Source organism: Glycine max, chromosome 17, assembly GCF_000004515.6.
Source record: "Glycine max cultivar Williams 82 chromosome 17, Glycine_max_v4.0, whole genome shotgun sequence".
Lineage (NCBI taxonomy): Eukaryota > Viridiplantae > Streptophyta > Magnoliopsida > Fabales > Fabaceae > Glycine > Glycine max.
In genome coordinates, this window is record NC_038253.2 from 39698998 (window position 1) to 39715999 (window position 17002).

General features: G+C 35.1%; 2 protein-coding genes across 3 annotated transcripts; both read right to left on the reverse strand.

Annotated features, from left to right (window-relative positions):
* Positions 1-1211: 1211 nt before the first annotated feature.
* Positions 1212-6344, reverse strand: LOC100811385 (polyadenylate-binding protein 2). Its single transcript, XM_003550284.4, has 9 exons — positions 5764-6344; positions 5550-5668; positions 4186-4842; positions 4010-4087; positions 3820-3909; positions 2574-2711; positions 2086-2262; positions 1789-1989; positions 1212-1671 (listed from the first exon to the last, which is right to left on the reverse strand). The coding sequence occupies exons 1-9, from the start codon at positions 6026-6028 to the stop codon at positions 1432-1434; spliced, it is 1965 nt and encodes a 654-aa protein (XP_003550332.1). The 5' UTR covers positions 6029-6344; the 3' UTR covers positions 1212-1431.
* A 1396-nt stretch (positions 6345-7740) lies between these two features.
* On the reverse strand, positions 7741-12981 carry LOC100789443 (uncharacterized). 2 transcript variants are annotated; one of them, XM_006601218.4, is made up of 8 exons: positions 12940-12981; positions 11780-12844; positions 11537-11643; positions 11355-11431; positions 11210-11276; positions 8916-9006; positions 8765-8824; positions 7741-8558 (listed from the first exon to the last, which is right to left on the reverse strand). In XM_006601218.4, exons 2-8 carry the CDS (start codon positions 12590-12592, stop codon positions 7917-7919), a joined length of 1857 nt encoding a protein of 618 aa, XP_006601281.1. In that variant the 5' UTR covers positions 12593-12844; positions 12940-12981; the 3' UTR covers positions 7741-7916. The 2 variants fall into 2 exon arrangements, with proteins under 2 accessions (XP_006601281.1, XP_006601280.1); XM_006601217.4 differs by lacking the exon at positions 12940-12981 and having other exon boundaries at positions 11780-12914.
* Positions 12982-17002: the final 4021 nt, after the last annotated feature.

Genomic DNA, 17002 nt, shown 5'->3' on the forward strand with positions numbered 1-17002 from the left:
ATTTTTGCATAAAAGGTCCATATATTAAGGGTGTCAGACAAGGTGTGGAAAAGTCCAACATAGAAAGAGAAATGTTTAACAAGAGTAAATCTTAAGATTGATCCTTGATATTGTATATGCAGTATACTCTGGTCTTTAAATATCATGGCCCAGGCTATTTTTGGTCCTTGATATTAGTAATAGCAAGTTTTGTTCAGCATCCTTAACATGCGTATGACTGTTTTTCACGTCCAATTAAAAAAAAACGTGAAAATTGCTCCCGTTAGCATTGAACCTAACGTGATTATAGGAAAACAAAACGCAAAACGAAACACAAAGTAAAAGATTTTGGGAGTGTGAAGCTTTCACGTACTAAAACTACTTAATTTTAAGCTCGGAAAAATTGGGTAATAATACTTGAGTTTTGAAGAATTCTTGTCCATATAAGAAAGAATACAAATGGTAAATTTTTAACTTAAATAGTCAAGAATTTATGTTTAGCAAACTGTTCATAGTTTCCAAAAAAATTTTTCTAATAAGGAAAAAAATATTCAATCCCATCCAACTTGGTTTCTCTTTTCAACTATCTATATCACTTTAGTTCTTGACATAAGGAAATCTTAATTTAAGGGATTGTTAATGTGTCACGTTAAGTAATACTCATGGATTAAAGGTAACTAGATTTTCTTCTTTTTTTCCCTAATCAAAGCCTTAATTTATGGATGACACCCTTAGCAATGCATTAAAGTATAACATCAAAACAATCAAAAAGCCTATCTTGATTTATCCAAACAAAAATTACACGACTTACCTATTTTACTCCTTAATGACATAACAAATCCATAAATTATCATCACAATTACTCGTCATTAAATACTATACTTAATAGCAAGAACTAAATAAAAATCTTTAAGAAATAAAAAACTACAATAAGCAAAAATTATTTTAAAAAAACCAATTGAAGAGTGATTATCCAAATTAAAAATAAAAAGGAAAAAATAATTCAGTTTCAAAAGTCAAATTAAATAATTAAAGGTGATGAATTTACTTACATCGATAATTTTCTAGATTTGTTTTAAACATCTATTTACCACCCATAAGATGTCATTTACCTTCCGTGCCCCAAACACAAATATTCAAAGCTCACGTTAACGGGAAAAACAAATGTCTTAGCAACAAATAACGAATTAAAGAAGTTCACACGAACAATATAATAGAACAATGGAGGAAAATAATCCAAACCACAAATGCATATCTAATAAATCCAACAGGTTATGCTAATCCTACAGCAATCCAGATACGAAAAAGGTGAAACCAAAACAACCAAGAACATAAACTTCCTTAGTACTCTGACTAAAACAAAACATCTAAGACACCTGCAAATAAACTGGTGGGTAGCGTACGGGATAGAAATAACTGGTGTACAGATTCTTGTCAAATGACTAACGGAATCTAAGACACAAGATTGTCATTGAGAGAGAGTGAGGCTAGTTGATCAGCTGGGTTGGTTTGCTGTTGAGCAACATTTCTCAACACATCCATGGCTTCAGCAACTTTTGCCTTCAGAGCATCTGGTGACTCAATCAGATGTAAAACTTCAGGCTGGTCCATCTCCAGAAGCATGCCTGTAACCTTTGCAGCAGAATCATGTTCCAGCTGATCCACAAGTGGGTATAAAGCTTCACCGAGCATCTAGCAAAACCATTCACGATAAAAAAAATCAATACAGGATTATTATAACACAGAACACAAATCAGGGAGTACTCAACCCAAAATGTACCAAAAACAATTGCAGGAAATGTTACTTACAGTCCTCTGCTGTTCTGGTGGAGCATTTGCGAGGGCTGTAGCCAAAGCTTGAATGGGCATTGGCTGTCCCACAGCATCGCGCATTGGCAGACCTCCCATGTCATAAGGGACCGACAGCATTCCACCAGCTGCAACTTGAAGTGGGACATCTTGCATGTTGCGGCCAGGAGGGTAACGATAGACACGTCCCCTTGGAAGCATCTGACAAACAAATAAGAAAGTATCTCACCATCAGGTATGCATATAAGTAATGTAAGAGACAAACAAAAATATTGAAAACTTAGTGCAAGAGCAGACCTGCTGCTGCATCATTGGCATTGGCTGCTGGGGTTGTTGCACAGGACCTGTTCCTCGGCGGCCCACTGGGCGCTGCCCTTGTTGGCCCTGCTGAACCATGGGAACAAAGAAGCTTGGCATGGGACCACCACCAGGTCTCATTCCCGGAACTAGTTGCTGCTGGTAACCAAATCCAGCCTGCATTTGAGGGATGATTACAGTTATTTCTCCATCTAAACTAATAAATTGAACAAAATAAGCCTAACATGAAAATATAATAATGTCCATGGCATGATGGTCAGTAGCATAACACACATGTAGCCTATGTGGAAGAGTAGAATACAAAGAGAAACACCATTGCTGAGAAGCACAAGTTTAGACCAACAGCAATGTAAATAACTGAAAAGCTAAAGTTGAACTTGACTTTTGAAATGTTTTTCCACATATAATGCATGATAGCAACAAAAATAGAAGTTAAAGAGGTAAACAACTGGCTAATAATTAATTACTTGTGGAGGCATCATGGCTGGGGGTCCTTGCCCATACAAAAATTGTTGTCCAAGACCAGGAGCACCAGGAGGGTAGAGAGGCATACGGGGCGCAACAGAAGGCGTTATTGCAACAGGCCTCATCTGTGAAAATTGTGCCTGCAAGAAAGCGGTAATAATGGTGAATTCTAATTACATTTTAATTTACCCAACCTACAGTAATTCTCATTACAGTTGCTATACAACACCCATGAATTGCTGCAAAGCTATGCCAGCCACTTTATATTCTGTGTTAAAAAGTTTCACATCCCTGTTCATATCATATGATTTCATATCCATAGTGGTCAAAAAGAGATGCCAATAGAAGCACCAAAAAGCACATGCCTCACCAACGAATAATGAGGAGTCAAAACATGTACAAGATAAATATAATCTTAATTGTTAAGTGATAAAGCATGATATTGCAGCAAATGTATAACAGGCAGAAAAAAAGCATACAAAACTAGTTTCTATAGATGACCACAAAACATGTAATTAGGTTAAAGACACAGATGATAGTATAGTAGGCATAAGGTAGGATATAAAGCCTATTTAAAAGGGCAACATTGAAAATAGACATGTAGGTGGTGCAGCAGAATTAAAAAAAGGTATTTAATTGTTACAGATAAAGAATAGAAGAATTAAAAAATGTAAAACAACACTTACTTGACTTAGCACTTAGCAGTGACTTAATATATTTCCTGCCTTGGCAGTGATTCTAATTTTGAGACATTTACAATGAAAACTGATGATAACATGGGCCAGGCATACCAGCCACCGAGAACTTAAGTGGAACACCTCACATATGAGGGGAAAATGGAAAGAATACCCTAAAGGTCTGCATGGTGTACACCCAACTGAAGGAGCAGGGCCTCAGTCAACAAGAGGGATCTGCTGGCTCCATCCATCTCTCACCTAACCTTAGCACCTAAGATTAGGCCCCTCAACACCATCACCTACCCCAATCAATATACGGTATTGTATATTGTGTCTATTCTTCAAAGTAACAAAATTTCAGGTTTTCAATACACAACTTTTGCTAATAAACAGACATAGGAAATATTTTTGAGAAAATTAAGTTTATTAAACTAAAACAGGCAAATAAACATACCAAATAACTATCATTCATGGACTAAATGCAGGCATTTCTGTGCTAGAAACTTCAAACTTATCAGTGTACAAATACAGCACAAAATAAACAGTTGAGCCATTGTTACTACAGGATTACCTGTAACCTTGCTCTTCTCTCTTCTTTTCTCTGTGCAAGGGCAACATACAGAGGTTTTCCAGCAAACATTTTACCATTCATCTCACCAAGCTACAAATACCAACAGATATGTAAATGAAAACTAAGGTTCTTTAGCAAAACAAATTAATATTAGCACATTAGTATATTTATGGTTTACGGAGTTACATACAGCTCGAGTTGCTTCCTCAGGAGTTGAAAATGCAACAAATCCTGATCCTCTGCTGATTCCAGTCGGGTCTCGCATAACCTACAGAATAGGTGAGATGTGATATGCATTGCTTAAATCTGCTAACAATGAAAAAGACCTGACCATAACATACCAGCAAAGAAATGACATTTACACACCTTGCAAGAAGTTATTGTACCATAGTCGGCAAACATTTCCTTAAGTTTTTCATCACTGATTGTATCATCCAAGTTCTTGAGATACAAGTTCAAACCTGGATATTTGTCAGCAGCTTCCTTTATGCTCTGCTCAAATCGTCCTTTCAGTTCTTGTTCACGCTCAGATTTTTTCTGGGCTTTTCCAACATACCATTCCTTATCATCAAATTTCTTCCCATTAAGTCCCTCAACAGCTTTGGCAGCATCGTCTGGGTTTTCAAAATTGACAAAGCCAAAACACCTTGATTTACCATCAGCATCTCTCATTATTAAAGCACTAGTAATGGTACCATATTCTCCAAAATTTATCATCAACTCTTCATCCGTGGTTGACTCTGATAAGTTTTTCACATAGACATTATTAAATTTTGTCTTGCTGAGAGCATTCTCTCTATCTTGCTTTCGCAGGAAATGGCCTACATAGACCTGCTTATCATTGATCAGCATGCCATTTAACTTGTCAATAGCATTCTGTGCAGCCTCTTCATTGTCAAATTGAACAAAACCATAGCCCTTAGACAGACCAGAAGCATCAGTTGCTATTTTGCAAGAAAGAATGAGTCCAAAAGAAGAAAAAGTATCATGTAAGGCCTTGTGGTCAATAGCCTTATCCAAATTCTGCACCACCAATATCATTAGAAACATGAGATTCTATATAAACAACAGGCAACAACAAAAAAGAACTTCATTGCCTAGCCACTACTCTAAAAAAAATAAGCAAATAGAAAACTAAAGGATTGATTGGTTTATTGTTCGTTTTAGGTTTACAAAAATGCCACCTTGTTTTCACTGTTTCCTGATCTAAAAATTTTATATAGAAATCAAAACTTTTTATTGGTTTCTATTGCATTTTATACTTTCACTTTTCTTAAAACAAAAGACCCACCACCCTTAGTCATAGAACTACTTTCCAATTAAGCTAAATTAAAATACAGGTTTCTTCATTGTTAACCTCATCCTTACGTCTGACTTTTAAGCAATTAAATAAAAAAGATTATTATTAGAAAAATAATAAAGAAACCATTTTATTACGTTGAAAATAGAAAAATGTAATAAATTTTTACTTTCCCAATAAATACTTTCTACTTTTAGTTGGTCTTAGTTATATGCCATAAGAGCTAATGTTATCAAAATAGGCAAAACATCCCTAAATTTAAAACTTTAGTCCTTCTAGCTTATTACAAATTACAAATTGGGCAAATTTAAGGACTAAGAAGCGAACACAAACAAGTTTATTGACGAATTCCATCAACTAAGTCGACAATTCACACCATCAAGTAGTCATTTTTCTTTTTCAACGTAAAAATACAACAAAAAGTGCGCACCTTGATAAAAATATTCGCAGTACCACTCTTCCTAAGACTAGGATCTCGATGAGAATACATGATCCTAATAGATCTGTTGTTAAGTGGAGTGAAATTCAGCACATCCAATGCCCTCGCCGCTGAAAATCCAACACACAAAAAACCAAACAATTAACCAAAATTTCCACGATTTTCATTTTCACACAAAACAGAGGAATTTTGTTTTATGTTTTACCATCCTGAGGGTTACTGAAATTAACGTAGCCGTAACCGAGTGAACGACGCGTAGTAAGGTCCCTGCAGACGCGCACCGAAACGACTTGGCCGACCTGGTTGAACAGATCGTAGAGCTGCGAGTCGTTGACATTCTGGTCTAGATCGCCAACGTACAACGACGTCGTCACGAACTGGTTCGCGTTGTTCGGGGCGTTCGCCACGCCGCCGTTTGGAGGAGGAGCCGCCGACACCGGACTCTGATGCTGCACCTGAATCTCCGCCATCTCGCCGCCTCAAAATTAGATTTTTACGGATGAAAAATTAGATTACACGAAATGGTACAAAACTAAACCCTAACCGAGCCGCTTTGGGGTTTTTTTTGGGGGAGGGGGATAGTTTTTTGTTCTTCCGTGTAAATAGAGTAGAGTAGTAGTAGGGATAGTAGGTCCGCCGGAGATCCGAACGGAGGAGGTGGTGGTTGTGCGGCGGCGGAGAAACTGAAAAAAATTTGTAGTATTTTTGGTTTTTTGGTTTTTTTTTTCAGTTAATGGCTGGGGAGGGCAGAAGGGGCTGCACCGCACGGCACGCACGTAAGGGTGTGGCTTATATAGTGGAAAAAAAGGGGAAACCCTAGTTTAATCCGTAGGTCAAATGGGTGACATGGGCTCGCACGTGTGTTTTCCCGCGTAACAATAGGGCAATGTGAGTGGACCTGGCCTGGGAACAGTGTCATGTGTGTGCTTGCTAGGTCAAATGGATGATAGCATGGGCTCTCACGTGTGAGAAGGCCCACTAAGGGAATGAGGGTTGCAAGAAAATGTTCCCCCACGTGACAAGGAAATTTCTTAATATGTTCCATTTTTTGTTTGATGCACCCCAAAATTCCTAATATTTCATTTTTACCCTTTTTCTTCCGAGCAAAGCCTAATCACCTCTGCCCCCAAACCTCCATGACCTTCATACCCCACCTCCACCCAATAACAGCGCTGCACCCCGCAACCACCCAATGTCACCTCCACATCAAACCAAACCTATTGTGTCACCACCCTCCATCGCGATGCAACCCACAAACCTCCACACATTGTGTCGCTCCACTCCATATAGTTTGGATTGAGTAATTCATAATACAAAATACAAAATATATTATAGATTGAGCAATCCATAACTATATGGAAGTGGTGCAACGCGAAGCGTAAAGGTTTGTGGGTCAAGTGGTCATGGTGGTGGTGGTTGGGTGGTGGCACGATGGTGGCATTGGGTGGTGGCAATAGTGGTGTTTGAGTGCAGCAATGGTGTTTGGTGGTTGGGTGAAGTTTGGTTATGGTGGTCATGGAGGTTTGAGGGAGATGCAGCTTGGGAGAGGAAGGGTAAAAAGGAAATATTAGGCATTTTGGGGTATACCAAGCAAAAAATGGGGTTACTTAGTAATTGCCACGAACAATAGGTTCATGAGAGTGGACATGGCCTGCTTCTTGGTTCCTGTTGTTTTAGGCTGTTATGATTTTTGGAAAGTTGGACTAGGCAACAATGTTCGTGCGTTGAGTTAACTCTTGTATGGTCCATAAAAATGGGCTAGAAACCATGTGATGAAAAAAACAGTCACACAGAAAAAAATGGTTCGTCATTGCAATATTTTTTTTAATCTTTATAAAATGTGTTTATTTTTATTTTTCTTGTTAAAGTAAAACGTTTAAGATAACAGTTTAAATAGAAAAAAATATATTTTAAACAGTAAAAAAACATCTAAAATATTTTAATAACGAAAAACAAAATAAATATATTTTACAAAGACTAATACAGAAAAAAAAATTGCAAAACAAGGACTAAAAAAATATTTAAACATATTTTAAAAATATGGATGTGAAAAATTCAATCAAATGTGCAAATAGGAAAAACCCATACGCATGTTTAATAAGTGGCAAATGTATGTGCTAAGAGAAGTCCTAATATAACAATGAGTTATGTGTATGTGACAGCGTCAAACATCATATGTATGTGCTCAAGTATAGTGCAACTATTAGTATTCAAAAGCATTGCTGCGAAAACATATTTACTGTAACATTGTATGCATATTGGTAAAACAACGATAGAAACAAAATTGATTTAACAGAAAATGTTACCATCAGAGTTCAAAAATTTTGCTGCAAAAATAGAGAGAGCAACCTTGGAATTTCATTCTAAAATTTCTCCCTCCTCTTCATCAGATTTCTTAATTCCTTCTCCACCATCACACTGTCTTTTAACCAAGGAAGAAGGATCTTTATGAAGATTATTATCAACAATAGAGTCATTCTCGTCATCATCACAATCATGGCCATTATCATTATTGAAGATCACAATTTTTTGAACTGTTTCCTCACTCCCTCGGTTAAGAACATCTTTTCCAGTGTGCAAGTGTTTTTTTTCACCAGAAACTTCAGACCCTTTTTCTTTAACCTCAACCGACGGATATCTCAGCGCCTTATCAGGAATATGTCTGAAGAAAGAATTCATTACCATGAACCTTAAAACTTGAAGCAGGTGGCTCTTATCCCTCTTTACGTCTGAACTCAAAAGTTTCTGCAATAATGTTGGCTTCCTCTTCTTCAAAGAGGGGCTTTCTGAAAAATCTTTGTCAGCAAACTTCTGCTTCTCGGCGAACCGACCTTTTCTGTCTGATTTCTTGTTGAACTTGTTTTGGAATTTTCTTTTGTCAGTATATTTGTTTTTCGCTTCACTCTGAAGACCTTGATTGTCAGAATTCTTCAGGTAGTATGATGGTATTTCAGCAACTTCAACTCCCAATTCAGCCTGCTTTGCTAATACCTCCTTGAGCTGCAAAGACAAAGTATATACACTACATCAATGATTTGGAATACTATTTGCCGAGTCAAATAAACTTTTATTTGTCAGCACTTATATTTCATGCTAAAATAATAGTATTTGCATAGCTCTTTATAGAACAACAAAATTAAATTTGGTAATATAAAAATTATATTGGGAGGTATTATATGCTAATAGCATCCCTCTAATAAGAATACCTCTCTTTGTAAGACCTCCCTATTAATGGCCTTGCTGTCTTTTGGGCATTCACTGTGCTTCTGTAGGTAGTGATTCAGGAATTGGTTATTAGACAAAAATAACATCTGATCTGATAAGCACAAGCAGTAGGTAGATCAGTTTGTATAAAACCTTCTGAATGTTGTTATTAAAAGGGTGATTCTTTTTCCGTGCTTCACGCCACTGTTGTATTTCTTGTACAGTGTAAGTTGCAGACAAGGATCTAACCATTCAAGAAATGAAATAATAACAATCACACACAAAATCAGGGTTAGAGTTAAGATGTTTTCAGTATAAAAGAATAAGCTGTGAAATTAAAAGATTAAGAAATGTAATTCAATAGAGAAAAGGCGAAACAAAAATTCTACAAGAAAGCATACATAATTTCTAAAAATAACACCAAAAAGAAATCTAAGTTTTCATTTAGATGGTTATCTGGATTCTGGAAGATATTTATTTGAACGAAAAATTGCACGTTTTGGCACCAAAATTGTGAAAGGTCACAACCTTATTGACTCAATTGTTGAAGAGAGGCAGGGTGTTTTAATTATATAGAATCACAGATGTTTTTTAACTAACACGTGCTTGATCTCATAGTTTAAAATTCAAATTGACTCAAATAATAATTACACACAGACACACAAAACACATTCATGTTCATGACGAATGTAAAAGTTGAAAAATAATATGCTAGCTGTAGCTCAGTCTATCATGCCTCCATTACAAAAACCCAATTGCAACAACTCTTCCAATAGAAATTACTAGATATAAGCCTTCAACAATTGTTGCATCTTTCTCATCCTGAGTCCTTCAAACCTAACAGGAAACATTCTCAAGGTATTTTTATGCCCTATGTTGCTAAATGCTGTTTTCATTTATCCATGAACTTGAATCGCATAAGCATCTTGAGAACGATGCACTCAATGTTTCGTTCACATTATGGCAAGTTTGTTGTCCAGCAGGATGTGATGGTGCCAGGAACTGGCATTTTGGCTGCCATGATTCCTAAAAGTAGTGAACAAGGAAGTGTTCCCATTGGAAAAAAGCCATCCTTGTTTGGCATAAAATCTGCTGCATCTATGGCTTGCCCACATGTGACAGCTGCAGTGGCACTCATTAAATCAGACATGAAAAATGGAGTCCTTCAATGACCAAATCAAACCAGCATTGATGACAACAGGCTCTAGACCAAACACCTTTTTTCTAGTCTTTTAAGGATATGTGTGATAGAAAGAGAGAAGTGACACTTATGTTGTTCTCTTCCTCTTCCATTCTTCAGCTACAAACTAAAAAAACTTGAGAAAACCTCTTACTAACAGCTCAAACTACTTTTTGTCAACTCACGTGAAATGGGAGTTGAGGAAATTAATCCACTCTGAGCTCTCAACCCTGGCTTAGTCTTTGAAACATATGTGGAAGACTATATCAGATTCCTTTGTTATTATGGCTATTCAATAAAAAATATAAGATCAATGCCTATGACTAACTTTAACTGCCCAAGGAACTCCTCTGAAGACCTTATCTCCAACATCAAATACCCATCAATCTCAATAAGAACACTTAAAAGGCAAGAGAAAGCAAAAAGGTTCTCACAAGAACAGTTACCAATGTTGGATCCCTTAATGCCACATACACTGTAAAAGTGTGTGCACCTGAGGGATTGGTTGTGAAGGTCATCCCCAATAAACTTGTGATTTCAGAGGGTGTTCAAAGAATGACCTATAAAGTCTCATCCTATGGCAAGGAGGCCACTGGTGGATACAATTTTGGATCTTTAACATGCCCTGATGGTCACCATTATGTTACAGTATTTTCCAACTCAGATGTTTTTTTACTACCTTGCTTGATCTCATAGTTCAAAATTCAAATGAACTCAAATAGTTTCCTATACCACAAGCTTATATGTCAAGTCTTTTTACATTGCTACACTAGCTTTAGCTAAAATTTAGTTGAGTAAATTATTGAATTTCTGAAAGCTGGTTACAAATCTGGGTAAAATACAGAATTGACTTATTCCCTATTTCCAATATGTAGTGACTAATGACAGTCTAGAAAACTTAAAATTTGGGCACAGAATTGAGGATAATATGCCTAAACTTCTAACAGAGCGGCAAAAAATATCTAAAAAAATTATTTTACCTTTCTGATGTACATACTCTTTATTCAAGTAACATTCTCAAATTTTAAAGAAAATATTAAATTCAGATGATGTCTACTAGCATCATTTTTTTAAGACTCTAGAAACAGAAATTTAAAATAGCCTTCATTTCCAGGAAGCAGCCAATAAACAAAGGATTACTTAGTTAGCATCCTGTTACACGTTATCATTATGAAACAAAGACAATTAAAAGTTGAGTGTAAGGACTGCTAGCAGGCAATAGACTGGGACCAGATAAGAATGGATCAGAAAGTCAAGCAGAAGCTACCTTTCTGGTTGCTGCTTAAGTTCCTTTGGTTTTAAACCATAGTGTCCTGCCCTCCCACTGTTAGGCCCTGCTTTCGCCACAAGCATTAGTCTAACCACAGAAAAAAAATGTTTTTGTTGTGGTAACAAGTAAGAAAAGTTCAGACCTTTGCCATTATGTTCTTTAGGAAACCCACTTCCCCTCTTTCCATTGTTGACATCATGAAATTTTGACTTCTGGAATCTAAAGGAACAGGACAACAATTGTAACTCCCAGGAAAAACAGGTAAGTGATAAATTGTTAACCCAATAAAGCAAGAATAACAATAGAGAGAAAAAAATAACATACCCTCCTTGAAACCTGCCTCGATTTGGTTTATTTTTTAAGTTTTTGCTTGGTGATCCCTTCCAGTTAGAGTTTGGAACATTAGTTTTAATATTGCTATTAGGAGTTTCCTGCAGCAATTAATGGGATTTGCAGTAAATATAATAGCCAGAGCATCTTATATAATAGTATCTACATGTAGTAGAATAGAATAACAAATTCCGCTAATACACATTGAAAAGACAGAAACACTTCAGTTTTAAGTACCTGTTTCATAAATGCAGGAGGTTGAGAGTTATTTGTGTGAGCCAAATTAGGATTAACTGATCCAGAAGTATTCCCTTGTAATTGCTGAGATGGAAAAGGTGATGATGATACAAAAGCATTTGCATTCGCATTTGGCGGAGCCAGGATTTTCTCGTTTGGGTCAATCTGCGGGCGGACCTGATTTCCAGGAACAAAACCTAACTGGGGATTTGTGGAAAACATTGAATTCTGGGGGACCATAGCCTGAGGCACTTGGTTTGGAAACCTAAACACGGGGCGGGAACTGGGATGCATACCATACGGAACCCCTTGAGGAGGGTTTGACATTTGCATAGGTAACTGCTGATTCATATTCTGCATAGGATAAGGGCCACAAAACTGGCCATTTGGCATACTCATACTCATATTCATGTTAGGTTGCTGAAGCATGTTGAGAATACTTTGAGCTAAAAATTGTCCCTGGAGTGGAGACAAATTGAGTTGAGCTTGATTCTGCATGACTTGTCCCTGAACAGGAAACATTGGATTGTTGTAATTGGCATTGCCAACAACACTGTTTTGGGGACCTAAACCCCCCACCACATGGGGTTGACCCTGTTGATGACCCATATGAGGCCTATGCAAGGGAAAATGATTGTGATTTGCAGCATTCATGAAAGGTGCTGCATTCATGTGAGGCTGCATAAAAGGGGGCATCAAGTTTTGGCCTGCACCTAACTGTGGCTGGGGTGGCATTCCCACACCATTGTTTTGCAAGAAATGTTGGGGGTTAGGATTAGGAGCATTCGAGGAGTTGGTATTGTTGTTAGACATGATGTGAACATAAACTCAAGAAAGTGTCAATTAAACTCAGGTTTGGAATGTGAACAAGAGTAAGTAATAGAATTCAAGAACTCTAAACCTGGCCACAGCAGTGACAAGTAGAGAGTGAGAAGAAGCGAAAAACGAAGACTTTACCGAGAAAATCGAATGTTTGGGCAAACCCCATTTGATTTTGAAGCTCCAAAATGCTTGAGCGGCAATCGGAATGAACTTCTCTAGGGCAAAGGAAAATCCAAGAGAGCGCTGGATCCTCTCCAGCAATAAATATGAAGCGTTAGATTAATATAACGGTTAAGATTAAAATAAAAGAAACATAACTCACCCAAGTTTCCTGTTACCTGTGAACTCATGGTAACCGCTACATTTATAATCTCTATTTTGTCATTCTTGTTCCATAATTCAATAAAACCCATAAAATGAGGGAAGAGAAAGTCCCAAAAGAAAGAAAGCCCACTCCCTCAATAAAAATAAAAACAAAAACTGCAGCACCTTACAATCTTGTTCAACAACAGATAACTCCCTTGCTCAAAATGCAATTACATGCCACAAATTTGTACCAAGTTATACTTAAGTTTGGTTTTGGGATGGCATATATACGAAAGCTATAAAATTTGTACATGCTGCTTCCATCAATTGGTGATTAATTTTTTAAAGCAAAAGTTATGTCTAATTTTAATTCCAAATAAATATTTTGAAGGGTTGAGATTTGTACCGTCTAAAAATTCCGTGTGTTTGCATCAGAAAATTTAAAATTCTGATAAATTTTAAAAAATTTAAATACTTCAATTGAAATTTTTTTATTTTTAAAATTTTGTATTTAGATAAAAAAAATTAAAATTGTGAGGGTGAAAGAAAATGAATGCAAAGAGAAGAGAAGATATGATTGGTGTGCTTCCACAGAGAAAATACTGCAGCATGAGAAGTCGTAGGAGAACTGTGACACGACGGCGTACACCACCACACCCGAACACATTATTCAGTCAACGACGCAAGGCATGACCCAGGTGATGGATATTGATTGCTCCCCTAACTGGCGGGTGCACGTGTCCCTTACGCCCACACTCAATCGATGCTCCACAAGCTCATATGATGTTTCTTGAAGAAGAGGATCATCAGCGTGAAGGAAGAGTCATGAGTTCAAGAATGAGATTTCATGAACTTTCGTGGAAGAGAGGTTTTAAAAGATTCTTCAAAAAGAGTATTTCAATTTCTCACATTTTAGAAGGAAATTAAAATTTCACATTTTTAGTTGTTTAAAATTATGTTTTGAAATTTTAAAAATTTAAATTATTCATAAAAAAAATATTCAAACAATGAATTTTAGATTACAGAAATTTAAATTCTCTGATAAACTATTTTCCTTAATTAAAATTTTCTATCCAAACTCACTTTGTAGTAGATCAAGATCCGTAGCCATATATTTGTTTGCTGAAGGAGACTCAGTTTGGCTGTGGGGTGTGTTTTGTTTTCTTTTAATATTAACCATTAAATTGATCTAACGACCCACATTTTTTGCTAGAGAGGCTGGAGAGGATCCAAATCCCTTCGAAAGAAATAGTCTGACTGATGTTCTGACTTTTGACTCAATAAAGTTTGACATCTGTCAACATTTTAAACTGATTTTCTTTTCCATGGCATTTGTTTCAGGAATAATTTTTCTTAGGCAGGAGATTATTATTTCTGAAAATAAAATACTGGAATGTTATTTTGGGTATTTAATAAAAAAAGTATTTAATTAATTACAAAATTAATTGGGAATATTTGTTGTATTCCTCAAATAATTAAGGCATATGTTTGGTTAAATTATTTTTCTTTGAAAGATATTTTATAATTATTAAAATATTCTTATGTTAAAAATATTATGTTTTTTATAATACAAATAATTTTATTATAAGATCAATAAATGACAAGTAAATTATACTCAAAATATTATATATTTCACATTCTCATGATAAAATCCTTCTCACTACCCATTTATTATTCATTAGAGTATGACCAAAAATATAAATATACATATCCACACCACATTAAACACAAACAAGGAACATCTAGAGGGAAAATGAAAAATTATTATGGGTAAAATTCATGAGGTTAACAATAAATAAAAATTGTTACATGAACAAAAATTTCAAAAATAATAAAAATTAAAGAATGTAAACAAAGAAATCATTAAAAGGAGAGTGTGACAATGACTAAAATATATATATATATATATATATATATATATATATATATGTATATTTTTATTCATATAAAGAATCTTTATCTAATGAAAATAAATATTTCTTCCCTCTCCTTTAGGATTAAATATTAGTTAAAAGTGAGATTATTGTTTGCCGCAGATGATACACTTCTTTTGGGAATGTCATGGCTGCATTGTGTTCCCCAAAAGAAGAGTGCAGAAAAGGGTAAATTTGGAAGAAAAAAATAAAACTTTAAAAGCTTAATATTTTTAATTTAAATAAATTGCCAATTGTTATTTTTTTCATTGATTCGGCTCATGTTTAGGCAAAAATTTTCGGAAATATTTTTTTTTTGTTTAGTAAAATATATATATATATATATATATATATATATGTGTGTGTGTGTGTGTGTGTGTATTTTATAATTTTTGTTTGTTAAAGTAATAATTATGTGATTAATTAATTAATAAATAATAATAATAATAATAATAACAATAATAATAATTTGTATACACTTACATAAGTAAATCGTCCTTATCCTTTCTCATCTTGACCAGTTTTAAATTAAAAGAAGACAACAAATTCTTATTCGAGAAACACATATCTAAACGTCATAGTTTCTGCAAGGAGAGGATCAAAACAGCTCGAGATAAACAAGGTTGTTGCTGCTAGATAGTTTCCAAACCGTTAGTAGTGTGCCATGTCACTTATCCAACCTAGCTACGAAGTTTATGGCTTGTGGACTTGGTCGAACACCTGTGTTGGACCCAAATTAACCACACAACTAAGTAGCACATAAGTAACCAATTCCTCCTCCTTCATACATAATGAGCAAAGTTTGTCAACTTGAATACCACATCTACTAAGATTCAAGTTAACTGGAAGTATATTATGGCATGTGATAGGAAAAAGGACTTACAAGAGGAAGAAGCAGGAGTGTCGAGCTGGCATAAGGGTAGTAGTTGTACCAGACATGTTGTCTGCCACCACTCCTATTAGCACTAGTATTTTGTTAGGATTTCTATTATAAGAGTATTTTAGTATCTTTCTGTGTTACACTGCTGCCATCATCCAAGTTCTATATATATAGGGTGATGTGTGTAATTCAGATTATGGAAAAATAATACTCAGTTTTTATTCATTTGTTTTGGGAGGTTCTTCCTAGTCTTGAATCCCAAGAACCACAGTTACTAAAATTCAGAGAATGTAACAACATGCCCGCCAAATGAGATGTCTGCATTTGTGCGCTGTATAAACCTTCCATGTTTCTTTCAATTCTACATATGGATAATTTCTTAGAATTGAATGAAATTCCATGAATTCAATTATTGTAATTAAGAGATAACTTGAAACAATTGTATTCAGAATGGATTATTGATCCGGCTAAAGGGGAGAAAGATTTATGATATTGATATTTATTTCACTCAAATGAAGAAACATATTGTCACATCGGATTGAGGCTAGGCAAATATCACGGAATTATCGCTTTGCATGTTAAGGTAGTTACTGTAGATCTTTGTATGTTATATATACTCTTGAGACCTATAGATCTTTGTATGTTATATACACTCTTAAGACCAATTCAGGAAATATCTAGCAGATTTTCCTTATTTTACCAAGGAGATTTAGCTCAATTGTTGTAAACCTCTTGTATTTGTTTTTTATTCTTATGAATAATTTTTTTTTAAAAAAAACTTCTTTGTTTTTTTGGCTTAATGAATAACAAGGAAAATAGATCTTTTACTTACAAAATTTGTATCTGCTCAACAAAAAATCTAAGATAGAAACACTCCTTTTTGTTTTCTTGTAGCTTTTTTTTTTTTTGCTTAAGAGGCAATTTTTTTAACACCTTGACAAAAATTACAATTCATGCTAACGGAGAAAATTCTATGTTGTGTCATCTATCATATGTATATTTAATTGCAGTGATTATATGTTTTTAATTCTCCTTTTCATGCTTATCATATACATACATATATATATATATATATATATATATATATATATATATATATATATATATATATATATATATATATATATATATATAAAAGTATGTGATCAATTTAGTGAAGCTTGATAGAAAAATAGAAATGTTTGAGTTAAATTTGCATCTGGACAAGAATTGCATTGCGTAAGAAATTTATCTATGTAAGTGAACTTTATGTGAGGTTTACTCTGAGTACATGTATCCCTAGGGAGATTAGCACAATAATCT